Genomic DNA, 18,285 nt, shown 5'->3' on the forward strand with positions numbered 1-18,285 from the left:
GGGCTATCTCAGCACCCGGCTCCCGAGGAGTACTAATCGGAGTGCACGCACTCTAACTCACAACCACATTTCTTGCTGAGGAACTTGTGTTTCTCGCGGGCACATCACCATCCACCCTCTGTCAGTCACACGCGCAACAACAGAATTGGAAGCTACTTGCAGCCCAACTCACGTTGCAGCGTCCAGCAGGAGGCATTCTGGAGTCCGAACGAAAAAATTGCATGCATGCAATGGATCTCTTCCAGCAGGAGTGTCTTGTTTGTGTTGGAGCAAGTGCTACGCCGGCGCATACTTCTTTCTTCTTCTGTATACCGTAGCTCCATTTCTAGTTGTCACTGTACCCTGAGTTTCTCTTCCGAAGTAGAGTTCGTATCGGCGCCCTCCCCGGGAGCATTTGGAGATCTAGTTCCTAGCCGAGAGGCCTCTCTACTGTCGTATCTGTCCGCTCCAACCTTTTTCCTCTTCTCTCGTACTCTTGACTGCTTCGACTCATAGCTGCGACTTTCGCCGGAGGTTTCTACGGGCACAAGCAGACAGCAAGATGGAAGACGATGAACTCTCCCAAGTACGCTTTAACTCGTTTCCATCACGCCACGGTCTTCTGTTTGCCCTTAGGATCCGCGTACCGCAGGCTTCCCGGTACCGTGTACGCCGGATCACTCATACGGCATCCTTGTACTGAGCTGTCTCCCGGCCTGTACGGTTCGAGTCCCATGAGGTTCTGTTTGCCGTTGCACGTCTTGGTGTCTCGTGTTACAGTTGTTTCTATCCACACGTTACCCTCACGTAACTCTTCCACCTTCACCGTGTCCTTCTTCGCCTATGTGGACAGAAACAAATGCATGGAGAAGCACGGGATGCGAATTGGATGTGTTTTGTCGAACTACCACACAAAGACACTTTCGCACCCGCGTACAGTCGACAGCAGAGTACTCCCCGTTACAAATAGAGTTATTCCGCATAGTCCCTTTGGTGTGCTCTGCTTTGCAGTGCCGAGCGCTATATTATGTCGGCCTCTACGACCAGTGCATTTCTCGTTGTGGGACCGCACACGTGACGGGTTTGCTAGCACAGCAGGAAAAGGAAGGTCTTCTCTATGCATGTCGACTCATGCAAAGCCGTCAATCACAAGGAGGGGTCTCTCCTGACGAACTCGTGGCGATGAGCTCAAGCCCCAATCCTTTTCTGAAGAGTCTTGGTGTGTACGCACAGTTTCTTTCTGCGGTACGTCTTGTGAGAAGTGCGAGAGCACTGCAGAGGTACAAGGCGAATCTTTTTTCCTCTCAGGACTCGTGTGGGGTTGAAAGACTGTTGTTCATTAGTGAGCGTTTTGCGCGTATACCTGACAGGACACGGGAGCAACGCTTTCTGTACGTACAGCACAGGAAGTCGAAAGATGACACCGTTGCCTCACATGATGTAGACTTCGTGGGGTGCGGGCGTGGAGGTGGTTCAGATTCTTCTCCCTTCACGCTTTCTTCTCTGATCTGGGCCTCAGGTCAGTTTATACGTGTCAGGGGAGTTCTTTACGGATACAGCAGCAGGGGACACTCAGCATATGTCCGGGCAGCGGTGCATCGTCTTTTGCACACTTAGACGCAGACCTTCCTTTCAGCATTGAGAAATAGCAGAGTCCGACTACCTAGGCCGCTGTCGTAAACAGCGTTTTATCCCTGTGTGTGGGCGGATCCTGGTATATATATATATATATGTACGTGAACCGGTGTGCAAGTTGTTTAGTCAAGGAGACTCGCGTCCTGTCGGATCGAAGATAGTCCGTCAATCTTCTGTCTTGTCTATCCCCGAGAGCGTCCTTTTCTTCATAGGGTAGGTACCTGTTGAAAGATGAGAAGAGTGGGTGAGATAATTTGAGTGCTGCTTGTCGCTGCCTCCTCTTTCTTGCTATGCTCGTTTGGAGAGAACGTCCATTCTTTTCTTCTCTTTGCGTCAACATGGACAGCACTCTCAGGACACTCACGATCTCTTTCAGAGCAAGAATATGTGCCCCTTGTGGTAGCTTGATTGGCATACTCATGACTACGAGGATTTACTTGTAGACGACGGAAGACGACTGTTGGTGAAGTTCCTCTACAGTCTGTATGTGTGTGTATATGCATGTGTACGTACACCGTCACTGAACGACGAAGAAGAAAGAGGCGCTCAAGAACAGAAAGGTATAGGAGATGTCATCTTGAACATGAAGATATGAGGAAATCTCTCTCTTTTCCTGCGCCTTGGTCCTTTTCTCTTCACTCTTTTCTTGTAGGGGTCAGCTCAAGAGCAGCTTCAATTGTATCAGAAGCTCCGTCAGCTAATGCAAGACCACTGTAATGCATTTTCTGTCTTTTTTGCGGCTTCTGCGGCGGCCACGCTTGGAAATTTTTCGGATGCTCTCCACTTCGTCTCTCAGATTCAACTCCTCGAAATGTAGGGCCTTTCGACGTCCCTTTGCAATCCTTCTATACGTCTTCGTATCTCTTCAAAGAACTATACAAGAACCGGTGATCGCTCTCTACGCCGGACGAAGTGGCAAGAGAAGGAGCTCTGCATCGTGTCGTTCGTACAACCAATAGGCTTTCTTTTCGATTCTACTTGTCAAAGGCTTTCTCATCTTCCTTTGTACAGACATATATATACACGTGTGTGTATAAAGAAAGAGTATACAAAGAACCGGAGGCGGCTTGATCTGCATAAAGGGGTGAAGGGGAAAGGGTGAAAGAGCTAGAGGCGTGGATACAAACAGCAGGCTTACGTTGTGATAGGAAGACATACAAGGCCTTTGCATGTGAATAAACAACACGGATGTTAGCTACGGCTGGTAGTCATATGTCGGTGCGATTTTCGCGCCTGTTCTCGAGGCCAACGTTGTTAACCAATGACTCAAGACTTTTTTTCTGTGATGTGCCAGTTGTCCAAGAATGTGTATGGATATGCATGCATGTCTCGATAGGTGTTTAGATAGACAGAGAGAAAGAAGGAAGATAGATACGTAGGTATATGTAGATGTGAAGACCCCGAGAGGGGAAGTTGCTGTTCGACTTTCCCGAGTCTAACGGATGATCCATTGTACTATCGAGATTGGTGGTTCTCACATGCATCCCTGTAGAAAAACTGCATGCACCTAGTGTATGTTTCTTTTCAAGTGTGCATGTGAAAGACCTTTCCCGCCAGTCCACTCGTCTTTTCGGCTCCAAGAATACCTCACTCGGTCGGGAAGTCCACGCAAGTATGCCTGCGTTATTTCTTGGTGTCCTTTTTTTCTGCTCTTTGCATGCTCCCTTCACTATGTAGGCAAGTACTGAAAGTCCAAATCCTTCTCCTAATGAACCGGGGAGACTTAGCGACGGAGGAAGCTCGCAGAATTGTAAGCTTTAGAGTCGATCTGGGAATCACAAGAGAACAACGTCAAGAAGAAACATTTGTCATTCTCCGGATAGGTCAAGTGCCTCATTTTCCTTTCTGTCTTTCTTACGCTGGAGTGTCCTTCTTGTCTTTTTTACGTCCACCTCGGAGTATTGTAGGTAGACTGGCACTCCAGTTCTCTCTAAGTGTCTTTCTCGAATGAAATACCATCATAAGGCATTGGAAAAAAGCTGAAGCAGTTGGTGACCTCCGGAGGAGGATGTACTCACGGGATAGCTTGATGATCTTCTTTGGTTTCCTTAATGCCCGAGGCCTCCGCTTCTAGGACTGTCGTCGGTATGTGACAGTGCTCTTTTTAGCAGAGGAAAAGAAAAAGAATGCAGAGAGAAGGGGAAGTATCTTTCTGCCTGCCGCTTCTCCGGAGCCGCCCTTGGCCGGACTGCAGGGTGAAAGAGCAGGTAGAGTTTTCTTCTTCTGGGGATGTATGTATGTATGCGTCTGTACGTCGGTTATCTATGTGTTCCCCGGAGAAAGGGCCGATCAGCAGTTCTTCTCTATGTACATGTATATCGTTGTGTATGGGAATAGTAGACCACACTGCGGTCGGCGGCTGCTGTTGCTGCTCTTATGGGTTTAGGGTGGATAAGAAGAAAGTCCTTGTGTTATCTTTTGTGTAGGCTGCTCAAAATGACGACTCTTTCCTAAGCAAGCTTGCCACGTCTCTCGTTGATACAGGTGGGTCGTTGTCGAGGACATCTCGATATGTCTGCGTATGGTGTAGTTTCTATCGATGCTTAGATATCTGTCTATCCTTAGCCCATCTACGTATCTGTATGTATGTACAAGTTATGAAAATAGCATTACTGAAGATGACGTGCAAATGTCTCATTCGCACGCGCCTCCGTCCCTGTATACAAGTCCGCATGAGACAGACACCTACGTAGACACATATGCACTACACCTGTTACGCCTAGTTTCTGTCAGTCGCTTTAGAGCAAGAGAATCGAGGGTGTCTCTCCCCCCTCCCGACTACTCTTCGTTGTCCTCAGACCCTCGCACCACGCCTCATCGTTTAGAAGGAAACAATCCAGCCAAGTCTCGCTTCTTGAGATTCGAGCACGAGACAAGGAGGGACTACATGATTCCCTAAGTGCCTGGCCTTATCAGGGGGAGCCCGTAGTGCTGTCGTGCTTGCTTACGTATAGACTTCTGTAACCCGGACACGTTCCTACTTGAAAGATCTGCACTGTGTGTTCTCTTAACTCGTTCCTAGACATACGTACATTTGTGTGTTTGGCATGCACATGTGGGTAATTTTTCGAGGAAGAAACGAACAAAACAATGACGTCTTCGCTATCGTGCCTGCCTCTCTAGGGGCTGAATGTACTTAGAGCTAGTTCATGTACTCTGGTGGAATGGATGTGAATTTCTTTCTCTCAGTTCAAGGCAATCCGCAAGAGGCGTATCTTTCTCTTGGCGATGTTGAAGCTCTCTGTCAACAGCAGCATACACCACAAGCCGCAACCTCCTCGGTTCTTCTCAATGGTGAGAAACGTCCTCACTATATATACATATATATGAGTTGGGTCTATCAAGACTCTGAATCACTCTTTAGTCTCCAACTGTATAGACACTCATATTCCGGTCACTCCTCTCTGACGGAGTTCTCTCGTTCTCTTGCAAACTCTCTTGTTGTTCCTCTTAGTGACTTATTCCATGAAAGATCTGATCTGACACTCTTTCTAGCGAAACTTCAAGCCGTATCCCACTGACGAAGAAGAAGAAGTCTTGTGTAGTCTCAGCGATAGTTTTTCTCATCAGGTTCACACGACGGAAAAACGGAGTTTGCAATCACCATCTGCGTGTGTATTTTTCATGTGGGTAGACGAATGGCTCTCAAGTTTACTGACGCCTGCTTTGTTTCCGGAGAAAATTCGTTCTACTTCTTTAATTGTATGGCCTCTCTACTGTATAGGGATGCGGATCGACCTACCTATTTATATACGATGCCCCTAGGAGTTTAACTCCCTTGGTTGAGCGTATGACTCTATTTACTTCTCTTATAGATTCTCACTGCTTCTCTATCCTGTCGAGTGTCTCCAACGATCAACTCACACAGGGTTTTTTCCTTTCTCTTTTTTCTTCAGGAAAAGCCGTCGCCAGCATTCAGAAACGAGAGTGGGCTGAAGCTCTCGAAGATGCTCTTAAAGCCTATCAGCAAGTGAGGCTGCACGCTGCCATCTACGCATCTATAGATAGTTATGTATATATATACCTCAACTGAAGTGGCTCTCTGTGTAAGGGGTGTGTATAGGTACATCTGTTACTGTATGTCTGTATCTAGCTATCTATCTATATATATATTCATATATATGTATTTCTTTACTGCTTCGTTTAGCAGTGTACCCGAATAGGTGAGGTCTTCGGCGAGAGTGTTTCCCCGTCCCCTTTCAAGTGTGTCCTGTAGGCCCGTAACTTTCTCGTCGTCGTGGTTTTTATACGAAGGATGAGTGATGTACGTACCCCTTGAAAGACATCGATACATCCAGGCTTCATTATCCTAATTTCGTTGTTCTTTTCATTTAGTTCAGTTTTGTGTGCCAGCACACAGGGAGTGTTGTATAGAAAGTTATATATATATATATGTAGAGAGGGACAGACATGCGTCCGGAGAGTCCCGTTACAGAGCAGCCCTTGTCTGTTTTCATGAATACGTGTGGTGCACTAAATAGAGAAGATCACGAGGGTCAGTGGCTGTGAGACTGCTGGGTGAGGAGACGGCGGAGACAGCCAGGCGAGAAATCAGACTCGCCCCCAAGTGCGAAGAGAAAGCACATGTTTGAGAACAACGTCTTTGTCTCGAGAACGAAGAGTAAGAAGCTTTTGTGATGCTTTTTGTACCTCAGACACCACAGGATGGAGATACTTTAGTAAATCTGATATGCTGCTGCCGTAATCTCAAGAAGAATCAGGATGCTGATTTCTACACAGAGTAAGTCTTTATTTAGGAGGCTATATCTATCTTCTCCGGTTCTATGGTTGTTTCTCTTGTATCGCCGTTTTCGCTCTCTCAGTTTTTCTCTTTTCCTCTCTGGCAACCCGACGTACACCATGTTTTGTTCTGTCTGTTTGCGCCCCCGTCCCTTCTTACTGTTGGGTGAGTCTAGTGTGTATTGAGAGTTGAGAAACCCTCAGTATGTACAAGATGAGTTGAAGAACAACGGTGGGTTTTCTCTTTTTCCAGAGCATAAGGTTCTGTTGTCTCGATAAGGAAAAATCTGAAGAAGGAGAGTATTGTGTACGGGTGTTTGACAAGAAGGAAGAAGAGTACGGTGATCTGCACACTTGGCAATCTTGCTGCTTTCGAGCGGGTCTTAGTTTTGTTCGTTTATTTACCTGAGGAGGTACGGCAGGTGCAGTTATGGGTGATGCAGCTATGGATATAGCTTCCGAGAGAAAGACAGACGCGCACACATAGACCCCAGAGGGAAGAGTCCTGAGAGCATTGTAAGTCGGAAATCACAGCGAGGAGAATAGCGGCCCTTTCTTGTCTTCCCGTCTTTCTGTCCTTCATCACAGACGCTTAGCAAGTGTCGCGCCCTCTCATCCCATGGTTATGAAGATGAGAGAATTGCATGCGGTCTTCGCGAACTTCAACGCTGGAGCTGCCTCTTCTCCTCCTCCTGCAGCAGCAGCAGGCCGTCCTGTTGCCCAGTCTATACTGTGATGAGGAGAGAGGTGATTTCTTAGAGAGGACTGACACACTCCCAGACTTTTCTTTCACAAGCTGTCTGTCGCTTTTTCTTTTCAAGTATTCTGAGTGAAGTAAACTCACTGCATTTGGGGTACGTCTGGATGCGCTCCAGGCGGCGGTGGTCGTAGTGTGGTAAGAGGGGGCCTTGGGCTTACAACATGCGTCGTTTCTGTGTGTGTTACTCCTTCGGGACAGATGCTTGTATTCCCGTTTACTCGTGGTTCAACTATGGATTCTGTCTATCTTTGTATGTGCGTATATATCTGCGTGTGCATGCGTGAGTGTGCGGAAAGTCACGGGGTTTCGCTATGGGTTTATTCGTGTGGGCCGAAGGGACATTATGTCTTCTCATGAATGCTTCGGACGTCTGAGTTTCATTCCTTTCAGTGTGAACTACTTCCGATCCTATTTGCAAACAGCTTGGTTCTTTTGCTTCTCTCGTCCCACCTGTGGAGCGGACCTATGTAGAAGACATTCTCCAGCCTGCCTAGCTATACCATACCACTCTTGTTGGGAAGGAGAACGTCCCACAAACATGAGCCTCCCCGAGTCGCATTCACACAGATATTCAGAAACTGCAGGAAAGTGTCTGCTCTCTCCGGTCCCCGCTTTCTCCTACACAACTCCCACGTGAGGAGGATGAAGGCTGAGAGCTAAAGTTTGCAACAGATTCCTTTAGAGCTTTTCTGTGAGTGGCAGGCGGGAGGGTGGCGGAGAAAATGGCGGACAGGATTTGAAGAAGCTCGGGTGTATATACTGCATCCGCGGATTGAGGTGTCTACGACGATTTTTGATCGTGGAGATGAGAACGACACTCCAGACACGGCGATAACAGCAGGCAGGAGGCTATCAACCTCATATGTGACGGACTTCGCCTGCTTCAGACAAGCTAGTTGTGTCACATCTGAGTGTGTCTAATTTTCTTCGTAAAGAGCCATGCAAGACAGGGAAGAGGGGAAGAATATGAAACTATCTTAGCTCCTACTTCTGAAAGAATGGAGGAATTCTGAGAAGAGAAGTCTAATCAAGCAGGCTACGTCTTAGTCCGTTGACGTGGTTTGGAGCGGGTTATTGCGTTCCCAGTTCCTTTTTAGGAGGACAGAGAGCAGTCACGGGGAAAATAGTCCCCCTGGAACAGAGAGACCATGGAGATGGTCCCCTCTTTTGAACTGAACGAACGATGTATATCACGAGAACCCGTCCTACTCTGGTGAACTTGAAAGTTCTCCTGGTACTTGAGCCGAGTAAGGCACATACAAAGAGCCGCTCCTCTCATGGAGAACAGGGCGTCATGACGTGCACGAGGGTACATTCGTGGTCCCTTGCCTTTCCTGAAATCTCTTCGTCTTGCTTACGATCTTCCTGCTACGCTGCGAGCATCCCATGAGACTGGTCTTCTTCCTTCCTTCGTCTCTTCGAAAGCTCCGTGAACGTACACGCAGATACTACTGCGTACTCCCAGAAATCTTTTTCACGCGGCAAATTCAAAGAAAGATACATTGAGTATTTATATGGAGACGTCGACCGAGACTTCAGTCCCTCATGAGGCTCGAGCGGCACGTGACTGTCGTTTGAACGGTTGAGTTTGAGACAAGATTGCCATCTCTCCGGCGAAGGTTTAAGCGGGCAAGGTCGCTAAACTGGTAGCGAGTGTCCTTCATTCCTGATCCCGTCCATGGTGCAGTAAAAGCGGTCCTTGACTGAGCGACTGACTGCCTACCTTCTCCCTTCTCGAACAAAGCGTGGAGTCTTACAAAATTCGATTCAGTTGCATGCAAAAGGAGTGAATAGGCGTATACACGGAGAGATCGTGGGGCTGCTGGTGCCATGATTTTATCACCATCATCAAGTGGCTTCCCCTCCACTCCACAGGTCCCAAGTCGTATTTGCCCTTTCCAGTTTCTTCTCTTCGTTTCGTAACTTCTTTCTTGCTTTGCACTTTCTCAGGGATTGTGCTTTGTTTGCGTTACATGCTGATCTAGGAGAATTCAAGGAGTCCTCGCCTACTCTCGAAGTAGAGCTCCCCACTCTCTCCCATCATTGTGTGTACACCCATCATCCGAACATTCTCTCGAGAAAGATTTCTCGTCTTTCTCATCTGTACGGACGACGATGCGGTCATCTTCCTTTCTCGACGGGCTTTCTGCACGTGTCGGAAATCGTGCGCCTTTCTTCAGCTCACACCTTGCTGTTGGGAAGACGAAAAACTATCCTTTGTGGTCACATCCTTGGGTGATCCGCACATAGTTCTTCAGCGTTGGTCCCGTCCATACAGCCGTCCATACAGCTTCCTTCTTTCGTCTTTGAAATCCTTTTTTCTCTTTATAGTTGACTGCCTATATGGACTTTCTTCTCTCCGTTTCATTCCCCTTCCTTTTCTTTCCTTATTCCTCTTCTCGGCACGTCTCAATGATAAACCCAGAAAGAAAGTGCGGTCGGCGAACGTGGTTGTTCTCCGTGTAGTCACGTCACGCTCTTGGTTGCGCATCTTGCAGAGTGATCTTTCCCACTAGCAGCGGGAGAGGAGAAAGGGCCGTTCGGAGCAAGAACCGATGGAAGGCGAATCTAGAGGTTCGAGGCGCGGACTTCTTTGAATTGCCTTGTCCGTCGATTTCTCTTCCGAGCCTGAGCATTAGAGAGTAAAGAACTATGGGCAAGAAACGGAAGAAGCAGGGAAGCGACAGCAGTCGCTCTCCTTCTCCAGATGGCTTCCGGAGAACACAGATGAAGGCTCCGACATCGTGAGTCTTTTCTTTCCGTCTTTGGATTCTTACAGCAGATGGTTCAAGCTTGGAAGAGTGTGTTCGCTTATTCGGTGTACAAAGTGAAGATATCTTTTCTCTGTTACCAAGTGTGTCCTGTCATTGCGCGCTGGATGTACACCCGATAGGTGAACGTTTCTCTACCATGACAACCCAGCAGTCCTATCTTTATTTGCCAGTCTTTCTTTTGACCCAATACCAAGATAGCTATAACTCTCAATGAAGGCGAACATTTCAGCTTATCTATCTGTCTTGTGCACTTCCTTAAATAGAGAAGGACCTCATAAGGCTCATACATGCGGTACATTTCGTAGCTCTTCTTGACTTCGCGGACTCATTCGTCTTTCTTGCCCACATAACTCTTTCCTTTTTTGTTTCTTGCGTCTGTCTTCATTCCTTTCTTCAGGAGTTCTTCAGGCGCAGGAGTTCACGGATCTCTAGCAATGACGACAGGGAGAAGAGAGGGGGGTTTCCAAGTCCCCGCACCGCCGCATCCAAATAGATCTCCTCTAACAATTAAGAAGTTAAGGGTAAGATAGAAATGAAATCTTCCATTCATTAAGATTATCAGACTCACTGTACCTGAGTGTCTAGGGGTCTCGTCAACAGCAGAGTGGAAGAATTACTGTCTCCTTTACTTGTGTCAAGGGAAGGACACCTCAGGTGTATGTACACTGGAGCGTCTTGTTCGCTTATTGATGTTTATGCTCCTGTGGGTGAGTGTGAATTTTTCTTTCTCTTTGTCCACGATGATCTTTGCATCAACATAGCTTTCTTTCCTCTTGTTTCCAGCGAAGGTAGTGAATCTTTTGTGTATCTCTGTAGACAACAAGTCTGCACACCGTCTCCAGATGTGAAGATTCTCTTCTTCCACTTGAGCCTGTCCCTTCTGATATACCCTTGAAGATTGACGAGATCTCTATTTTTCCAGCTCACCAGTGCAGATCTTGGACTCATATACCTCGAGTCTCTCTCTACATATATGCATACATCTACGTGTATATATGTATATTCACATGTGTGTATATAGGTATATATGTATGTGTATCTATGCGTTTCTCTCTCTCCCTCTAAACATATAAGCCTGCATCTAGAATGCATATAGCTCTTCGCAGATCCGAGAATCTCCATGACTCCTCCCTCCGTTCATGGGCACCACCCAGAGTGTTGATATATATATATTTGCCCTTTCCTCCTTTATCCATGACGTGTGATGAGAGGCTTTACTCTTTCTTGTTTGCATCAACTTGCGTCTCAGGAGGAGCGTCAGAAACTGTTAAGCGAGCACTTCGGGTATAGTAACACAAGCAATCCCTTTGGGGATCGCATGCTCGCAGAGCCTTTTGTTTGGAAGAAGAAAAACCAACTCCTTCAAGCCGCAGGACAAAAGCATAAAACGACGATTTCAGCTCTCATGCAAAGCTCCAAGAATAAAGTGGTAGGGAATCTTACTGGACTAAGCCTTCACGAGTAGCCCAAGCCCAAGAAGGTTCTTTTCTTTAGAGCAGATTGTCAAAGATTCAAGCTTTCTCTTGCCCTTATCTATTGAAAGACACTTTCCTCCCTCTGTTTTTTACGACTTCGGTTGAGCTGAGGTTGTTCTTTACCCACCCACTAGGGACTTGCGGTCTTTAAAAGAACAAGTGGCGGATTGCGTTTTCCATCTTTCAATGTCTGTTGTGTTCGGGTGTATGTACAGTGCGTGGAGGTCATCTAATTCAATTTTGCTTTTTGTTATGGAAAGTCGCGCATTGGCAATGGAGGAAGTTGTCCTGCAACTTCAGTTATCCCGTCATTTTGCAGAAGCTGTGGGGGTGTAGATCGACTGGAGAGATTGGTTTTTTATCTCTCGTTGTTGGTGGTCTCTTTACGAACAGGCTTTGTTTTCCTTCACTCAATCGACCGCTCGCGCCTCCTCGTTTAAGGATGAAATCTCTTGGAAAATTGCACATATGTTAGATCCGGATCAACTGAAGGATTCTTTTTAGATCTCTGATTGCAAGACGAGGAAGGCATTCTTCTATACGATGGCGACTCGACTCTTCCTTTCTCAGCTTTCCGCAGCTATCTGCGATATGTTTCTGTCAATATGTTCTTGTCTTCTCTACTGTTGCATATTCTCTGTGTTTAAGGGGCAGTCTACCGTCGTACATACACATAGTTAGGACTGCTAGTGTGGATTTTGTCCAATATATGATATGTATGTCTATATACATATAGAGAGATAGATACAAATATATATATATATATATATTTGTTCACATGTACGGACATGGGGATAGTTTGCGAGCTGCGCGTCTTGTGTTTTGACGTAGCAAGAGATTGAGAGTGTCAAGCGTCGCCGAGAAGAGAGGGAGAAGGAGGAGGCATTGATCCAGCAGCAGAGAGAAGAATTACAGAGAGAGAAGGAGAGAGAGCATTATGAAGAATATGCTAAGAAGGAAGAAGTCTTTCATCGTGTTAATCAACTAAAGAAAACAGAAATACGTCTAGAGCAAAATCGAGCTCAAGTCATCGATCATATAGTCAAAGGTCTTCGCATTATAAAAGGAGAACGCTTTGACAAAATGGATGTCCTAAGTGTGCCACCCCATGAAGTCTTCGAGAGCTATAAGAAGGATCACTTCAAAACAGAACGTACGTCTTCATTCATGCATGCCTACATCACACATATGAATCTCACCACTATCCGTATGCTGTCTCTATGACTATCTATCTTCAATCTCTCTCTATCTGTCTACATGTATGTGTACATATATAGATATATATATATGAATAGGCTACATGTTTATATGTACATACGAAGGCGTCGGGAGCGTCGGATGGATTGGATTGCATCGTTTACACTTGTTTGGTTTTCCTTCTTCATGTTGACTGAGACATCCAGGTCATCTGCAATTGTATACACAGCTGTATATACATCCATCGTATGTATATCCTGGTGAAAGATCTCTTCGTGTCTTTAGTGTGTTTTCAAGAAAGCAAGTCAACTGTGAAGGTCATGAAGTAGTTTCTTCTGTTGGGGATTCGCTGCTTTCTTCCCTCCCGTCTCACGTGTTTGGGCCTGTCCATGTTCTCTTTTCTTACAACGTTCTCTGTGTTGGAAGTTCAGAAAGATGCGAATAGAATCACCGTGTCTGTGTATGTCTGTCGTTTGTTTACAGCAATGCCAATAGGGATGATTGAATCTTTGATCAACGATATCAAACTTCATATCGATGTCGATACAACAGTTGTCGATAAAGACTTCCAAGATTTCTGGAAGAGTTTCCTTATCCTAGCTGAGGATGCTCTTGTCCGTGCGCAGAAAAGAAAGGAGGTTCTTGATGACCTTCAAAGAAATAGCTCACCCGATGCAGCTGCGGAGGCAGCGGCTCGGCTAGCAGACACGGCGTGTCCACAAATTCGGGATGCAGACACAGGGATTGTCCTTAGTGTCGCAAGGGACATTGAGAATCTCCTGGATGGAAAGTCCGTGAGCGAACTGAATGATCTAGAGAAGCAGATTCGATCCAAGTTCGAAGAAGAAGATATCGATGTGGCTTATTGGGAAGGCATACTTCAAAAGATTCCTTTCTTCAAGGTAAGTCAAATGGAACAGGAATGATCCTTTTCGAATGTGTTCTCTTCAGCTCATATCCATATGTATATCATACTATATACTGTGATACATACATCCCTCTCTACATGTATCTATGTATTCACCCGAATATATATATATATATATATATATGTATATCGTATATACGTATGACACATCCGTATATGTACGTTATAGTGTAGAATGAAGATGAAGGGGGTTTTCCTTCGTCTCCCCTGATTCTTGAGTAGAGTGTTAAAAGAAAAAAAAGGTGTAGCAGGAGTAGGCAGGCATATCATAGGCAGTAGGGCGTCTCCGCGAAGTTCTCACCCGCCAGTGTGGTTGGTTTGGCATGAAGGAAACGATCTTTGAATGGACGTTACGTGATTTTCTCGTATATGTTTGGTCTAGAAAAGACTTCTTTGATGACGGACAGATTCTTGTCTCTTCGCGGGGTGCTTACGTGTCGAGTTCGTAGAGTGTTCAAGTGTGAGAATCTAGTAGGAGGTATCTTTTACGAGGGTTTTCCTTTGTCTCTCCACATGTTTCTACGAGTGAGGTGCATGTGCGTATGTATGTGGTTTAGATAGGCTACAGAAATGTTTGGATGTCGTGAAGCATTGCAGGAGAAAGGATGAATTGGCTTTCTTATCCTCGTTGAAGTCTGACGCTTCGATGGAGAGAAATCGAGCAGGACGGGGCTCTCATGCTTCGTCTCTGAAATTTGCTACCTGCAGCCATTGCTCAGGTGTATATACACCTTATATATATATATATATGCTTCCCTGAAGTAGATGTGATCTTGGTGTTTTTTCACACCATGGTTCCTTGCTTGCAGTGTGTAAAACACCCCATTTTCTTTTCTTGATGCTTTGTGATTCTTTTCTCGCTCTTCCTTCCCAAGCCGCGTCTTTCTTTTCCTGAATACGAATGTGGCTTTTCTTCTTTTCAGGCCCGAGCGACGTGCTTGCAGACGTGGCAGTTGATGGTGCAGTGCGCAGCAGAAGGAGAGAGAGTTAAAGCACAGGAAGAAGCTATGAAGGCAGAAGAGGAGGAACGTGAACGTACAGCTAAAGCCATGGAAGATATGGGTGTACAAACTAAAGAAGAGCTTGAAGGTCTTCTTCTAGAAGAATCCGAAGCAAAGAAACTCGCTCGAATTCAACAGATCAAGTATGTCTCTGCCTGCTAGCTAAGGCTCTCTCAGTGTGTCTTGGGAGTCCTATACAGAAATACGGCTGAGGCCACGGTGTAGTTTCATGCCGGTGTAGATCTGTAATGGCGTTCTGCTGTAGATCGAAGAGTCTTCAGAATGGAGCTGTATGTATGTCTTGTCTTTCGTAGTTCTCGTGTAGAAAAAGATATCAAGGGGATGTGTGTCTGCGCACGTATAGGAGGATGATGTCTATACAGGGTTTGTTGTGTCTTACCTGTGAAGAAATTCTTGTTCATCGCCAACATACATACATGTCAACTACTTCATCTGTCGTTTCTCTCTTACGACTCCTAAGATCCATGCATCTACACGCTTTTCTTTAACCCTTTCTCATTCTTTCGTTTTTCTCTTCAGGGAAGATGCTATGAAGATGGCTCGAACTGTGGAGAAGAACGTCAACCCTAATGCGGATGGTTCGTATTCTCCTGAGCTTGAGCCCTATGGAGAGGACGACGTCCCTCCCCCTGTTCGAGGGCCATACAGCCCAGAGCTCTGGCCTTTCGATGAGTTTCGACATGCAGAAATTCTCTCTCCGGAGGATGATGCAGAGAGACGTGCGGTCTTGAAGAAAGAACTCATTCAGAAAGAACGGCAAAAGAGACTTGCCTGGGGTGGTGGGATCTGGGGCTTGGAAGAAGAAGTTGAAGGAGAAGAAGATACAAAGAAAGATGGGAAAGACAGCAGTCTAACGTCTGGAGGAGGAGGAGGGGTTTCACAGCAGCAGTCCCAGGGGAGTGATGAGTCGACCATTCTTGATCCAGCTGCGAAAATGATTTCGTAAGTCGCGCGCTGTATCTTTGGGTATTTCTGTACATCGTTAGTTTATGGTGCATTGCATGCATCTCATAAAAACATCCATGGAAGGTGACTATCTAATTGTATGGGGGGAGAGGGCGGGCTAGGATGTGTTAGAGAGCATAGAGTTTTGCGATCTGTGGAGTGATTTGCCTCTTCGTTCAGAGTATACTTCTGATACATTCATCTCGGACGAAGTGTATAAAGGGTGTTGCCCTACATGGGGAATCACGTATACATGTGTATGTATATATTTATATACATGTTTATGCCTGTGTGTCTATTCGTGCTTCTGCAGTGGTGGTTTATGATAGGTCTGGTGATATGGTAGGTTCTAGCTAGAGATGAAGGAGATGAATTGGTGTATGAAGCAAGTGCTCGAGCTGAAGTTGTCGCCTCGTGATATAGTTGTACTTTGTTGATGTGCTTCTTGTCGCCTATGTAGGTATGAGGACTTCGTGAAGAAAGAGAGAAAGAATGTATCTCCAGACGAGGAGGTCATGGCATCGTCCTCAGAGCAGAAACTATCTCTGGTAAGGCGGAAGAGCTAGTTCTGCTACTGCCTTGTCGGCTACCGACATCCCTCCTATCACACAGACAGCAGCAGTACATACACCTCATACACAAACAACTATAGCCAACCTCGAGCCTACGCTATATAACATATACAATCTGTCTTGTGAAGGTGATAGAGCGAGCCATCGGGCAGACATGGTCTACGCACGCCTCCATATGATATATGCCGGTAGAACTGCCTTTCCGTTCGTTCATCTATTCCAGGTAGACTTGACTATACGCATATAAATGGGTTTGCATGTGCATTGTTTCACGTATTGTAGACATTGCTGTGTCATTTCAAATGCATGGATTATCTGCATATAGATCGGTATAATTCTCGTATATCCTTATAGATAGATAGAAATGGAGACACAGCACATAGGTATGTGCTTCTATTGTATATAGACTCTCCTGTTTTCGTAGAAGACTCTACCGTACGCTTCTGTATAGAAATATGTGCTTCTGTCTTCTGTTTGCTTGTGCATCCCTCCTGTTACGCTGGTGATGTGTCTGTGGTGTACAGCATTACACATGGGAGGGGAAGTACCGGCCAAGGAAGCCTCGTTTCTTCAATCGTGTCCGTACAGGGTATAGCTGGAATAAGTACAACATGACACACTACGATCATGATAATCCTCCTCCTAAGGTTGTCCAAGGGTATAAGTTCAACATCTTTTATCCTGATCTCATTGATAAGACGAAAGCACCCACGTGGTTCTTAGAGCCGTCTGATACCGCAGATAACACCATCATTATTCGATTCCATGCAGGGCCTCCATATGAAGACGTCGCTTTCAAAATCATCAATCAGGAATGGGAGTTAGAGCGCTTTAGAGGATTTAGGAACATCTTTGATCGTGGGATAATGCAGCTATACTTCAATTTCAAGAGATATGTTTATCGACGATAGAAAGCGAACAAGATGAAAACAAGAGGGCAGAGGATACTCATCCGTATCCCGGGCTCTCTCAACTTTGTTCTAAGTCAATTCAAATCATAGATGTCTCTAGGAGGAGGGGAAGAGACAGAGAGACGGACATGGCCCTGCAGTATGTGAATGAACTGAAGGTTGTCCTTGTTTTCTTCTTGTCCTTCTTACACGGTGAGGGTTCTGCTTTGTCTCAAATCTTGTGTAGATTCGTTAGAGGAAGAAAGAGTGTATATATACCTATATATGTGTAGTCTCTTTCTTTTATATATATGTAATCTGCATATGTGCAGCATTAGGCCATACACAACATACAGGTGGGGATACGTATGCATACATATGATGTGCTTATATATGTTTCTGTGGTCGAGACGATAGTGATGAATCTCTTTAAGTCTCGTTCGTCAGAAGAGGAAGAGTTTGTGGTCCTTTATGGGATCGTAGACTGCTTTCCTTCTTTTGAAGATTGTAAATTCTGCAACTGATGTTTCTCTCGACCGAGCTAGACGTCATAAAAGACTATGAAGAAGATCATTCGATATGTTGTGAAGTGCCGAGTTGATTTTCTTGTTGAAAACAGAAGCCGTCTTTTGTTCTTTTCAAATCTTTTGAATTGTTTCTTTTGAATTGATGGATGGGATGAGTGATGATCTCCGTCCTCCTTGAAAGGTTGTGAGCGTGTGTATCGGGGGCTCTCCTGTCGTCCGTGTCTCTTCTGATAGATTCGTACGTGGAGAAGAAGAGCGAGACGGGTCTATGAATGGTTTGGCTCCTATGTTTCTTGAACCTTCCATCATCGTGTAGATGGAATGGATGATGGTGTCGGTATAGTTTCTCAAAATTGAAGAGATGGATGTTTTATCTGAAGACGAGAGATTGCCCTTGGATACAGAAAAACTGAAGATCGTGTCAGTCCAGGGATGTTTGTTGTCATAAGGAATCTTTTCAAATAGGTGCATGCAGATCCGCGTTTTCATCCTTCTTCCCGAATGCATATCTGTGAAGACGTGATGACGGAGAAGAGAAAGAGAGACAACGGACATCGTCGTCGTCCCTCTCTGTCTTCTCTGTACTTGTTTTGAAAGTACAAGGTTCATATCGATGTGTCCACAAACTTGAAAGGTAGGAGAGAGGAATCATTCATTCCATCACGTCTTCCTTTTTTCAGTTCAAAACAGTATGGAGAAGCACATCTTTTAGCAAGCAACCAAGTACCACTCCTGAGTACAGTAGAGCTGATGGACCACTTGAATAGGATCTCTTCAGGAAAACTAGATGGGACAGGACTCTCACGTCGTCGGAAGTCATCAGAAGAAGCACTTCCCACGA

At 45.7% G+C, this 18,285-nt stretch overlaps 2 protein-coding genes across 2 annotated transcripts; both read left to right on the forward strand.

Moving 5' to 3' along the window:
- The first annotated feature begins 276 nt into the window (after nucleotides 1–276).
- Nucleotides 277–7,482, forward strand: CSUI_010166 (coatomer epsilon subunit protein). The gene is made up of 9 exons (XM_068070271.1): nucleotides 277–565; nucleotides 991–1,224; nucleotides 2,274–2,427; nucleotides 3,292–3,364; nucleotides 4,041–4,098; nucleotides 4,804–4,908; nucleotides 5,511–5,584; nucleotides 6,270–6,355; nucleotides 6,943–7,482. The coding sequence occupies exons 3-9, from the start codon at nucleotides 2,315–2,317 to the stop codon at nucleotides 7,088–7,090; spliced, it is 657 nt and encodes a 218-aa protein (XP_067917750.1). The 5' UTR covers nucleotides 277–565; nucleotides 991–1,224; nucleotides 2,274–2,314; the 3' UTR covers nucleotides 7,091–7,482.
- Nucleotides 7,483–8,946: 1,464 nt separating this feature from the next.
- CSUI_010167 (cactin) lies at nucleotides 8,947–17,994 on the forward strand. Its single transcript, XM_068070272.1, has 9 exons — nucleotides 8,947–9,858; nucleotides 10,286–10,409; nucleotides 11,138–11,317; nucleotides 12,195–12,516; nucleotides 13,044–13,462; nucleotides 14,412–14,632; nucleotides 15,030–15,452; nucleotides 15,916–16,003; nucleotides 16,552–17,994. Exons 1-9 carry the CDS (start codon nucleotides 9,767–9,769, stop codon nucleotides 16,936–16,938), a joined length of 2,256 nt encoding a protein of 751 aa, XP_067917751.1. The 5' UTR covers nucleotides 8,947–9,766; the 3' UTR covers nucleotides 16,939–17,994.
- Nucleotides 17,995–18,285: the final 291 nt, after the last annotated feature.

This window comes from Cystoisospora suis (assembly GCF_002600585.1).
Source record: "Cystoisospora suis strain Wien I chromosome Unknown contig_6793, whole genome shotgun sequence".
In the NCBI taxonomy this organism is placed as follows: domain Eukaryota; phylum Apicomplexa; class Conoidasida; order Eucoccidiorida; family Sarcocystidae; genus Cystoisospora; species Cystoisospora suis.

Bases quoted from the DNA above. Each gene is read 5' to 3' on its own strand.
- CSUI_010167 (XM_068070272.1), top strand. From the start codon at position 9,767: ATGGGCAAGAAACGGAAGAAGCAGGGAAGCGACAGCAGTCGCTCTCCT. The intron at 14,633-15,029 runs GTATGTCTCTGC...TTTTCTCTTCAG, and splicing joins GCTCGAATTCAACAGATCAA to GGAAGATGCTATGAAGATGG. The intron at 15,453-15,915 runs GTAAGTCGCGCG...TCGCCTATGTAG, and splicing joins CCAGCTGCGAAAATGATTTC to GTATGAGGACTTCGTGAAGA.
- CSUI_010166 (XM_068070271.1), top strand. From the start codon at position 2,315: ATGCAAGACCACTGTAATGCATTTTCTGTCTTTTTTGCGGCTTCTGCG. The intron at 4,099-4,803 runs GTGGGTCGTTGT...TCTTTCTCTCAG, and splicing joins CACGTCTCTCGTTGATACAG to TTCAAGGCAATCCGCAAGAG. The intron at 6,356-6,942 runs GTAAGTCTTTAT...CCTTCATCACAG, and splicing joins GATGCTGATTTCTACACAGA to ACGCTTAGCAAGTGTCGCGC.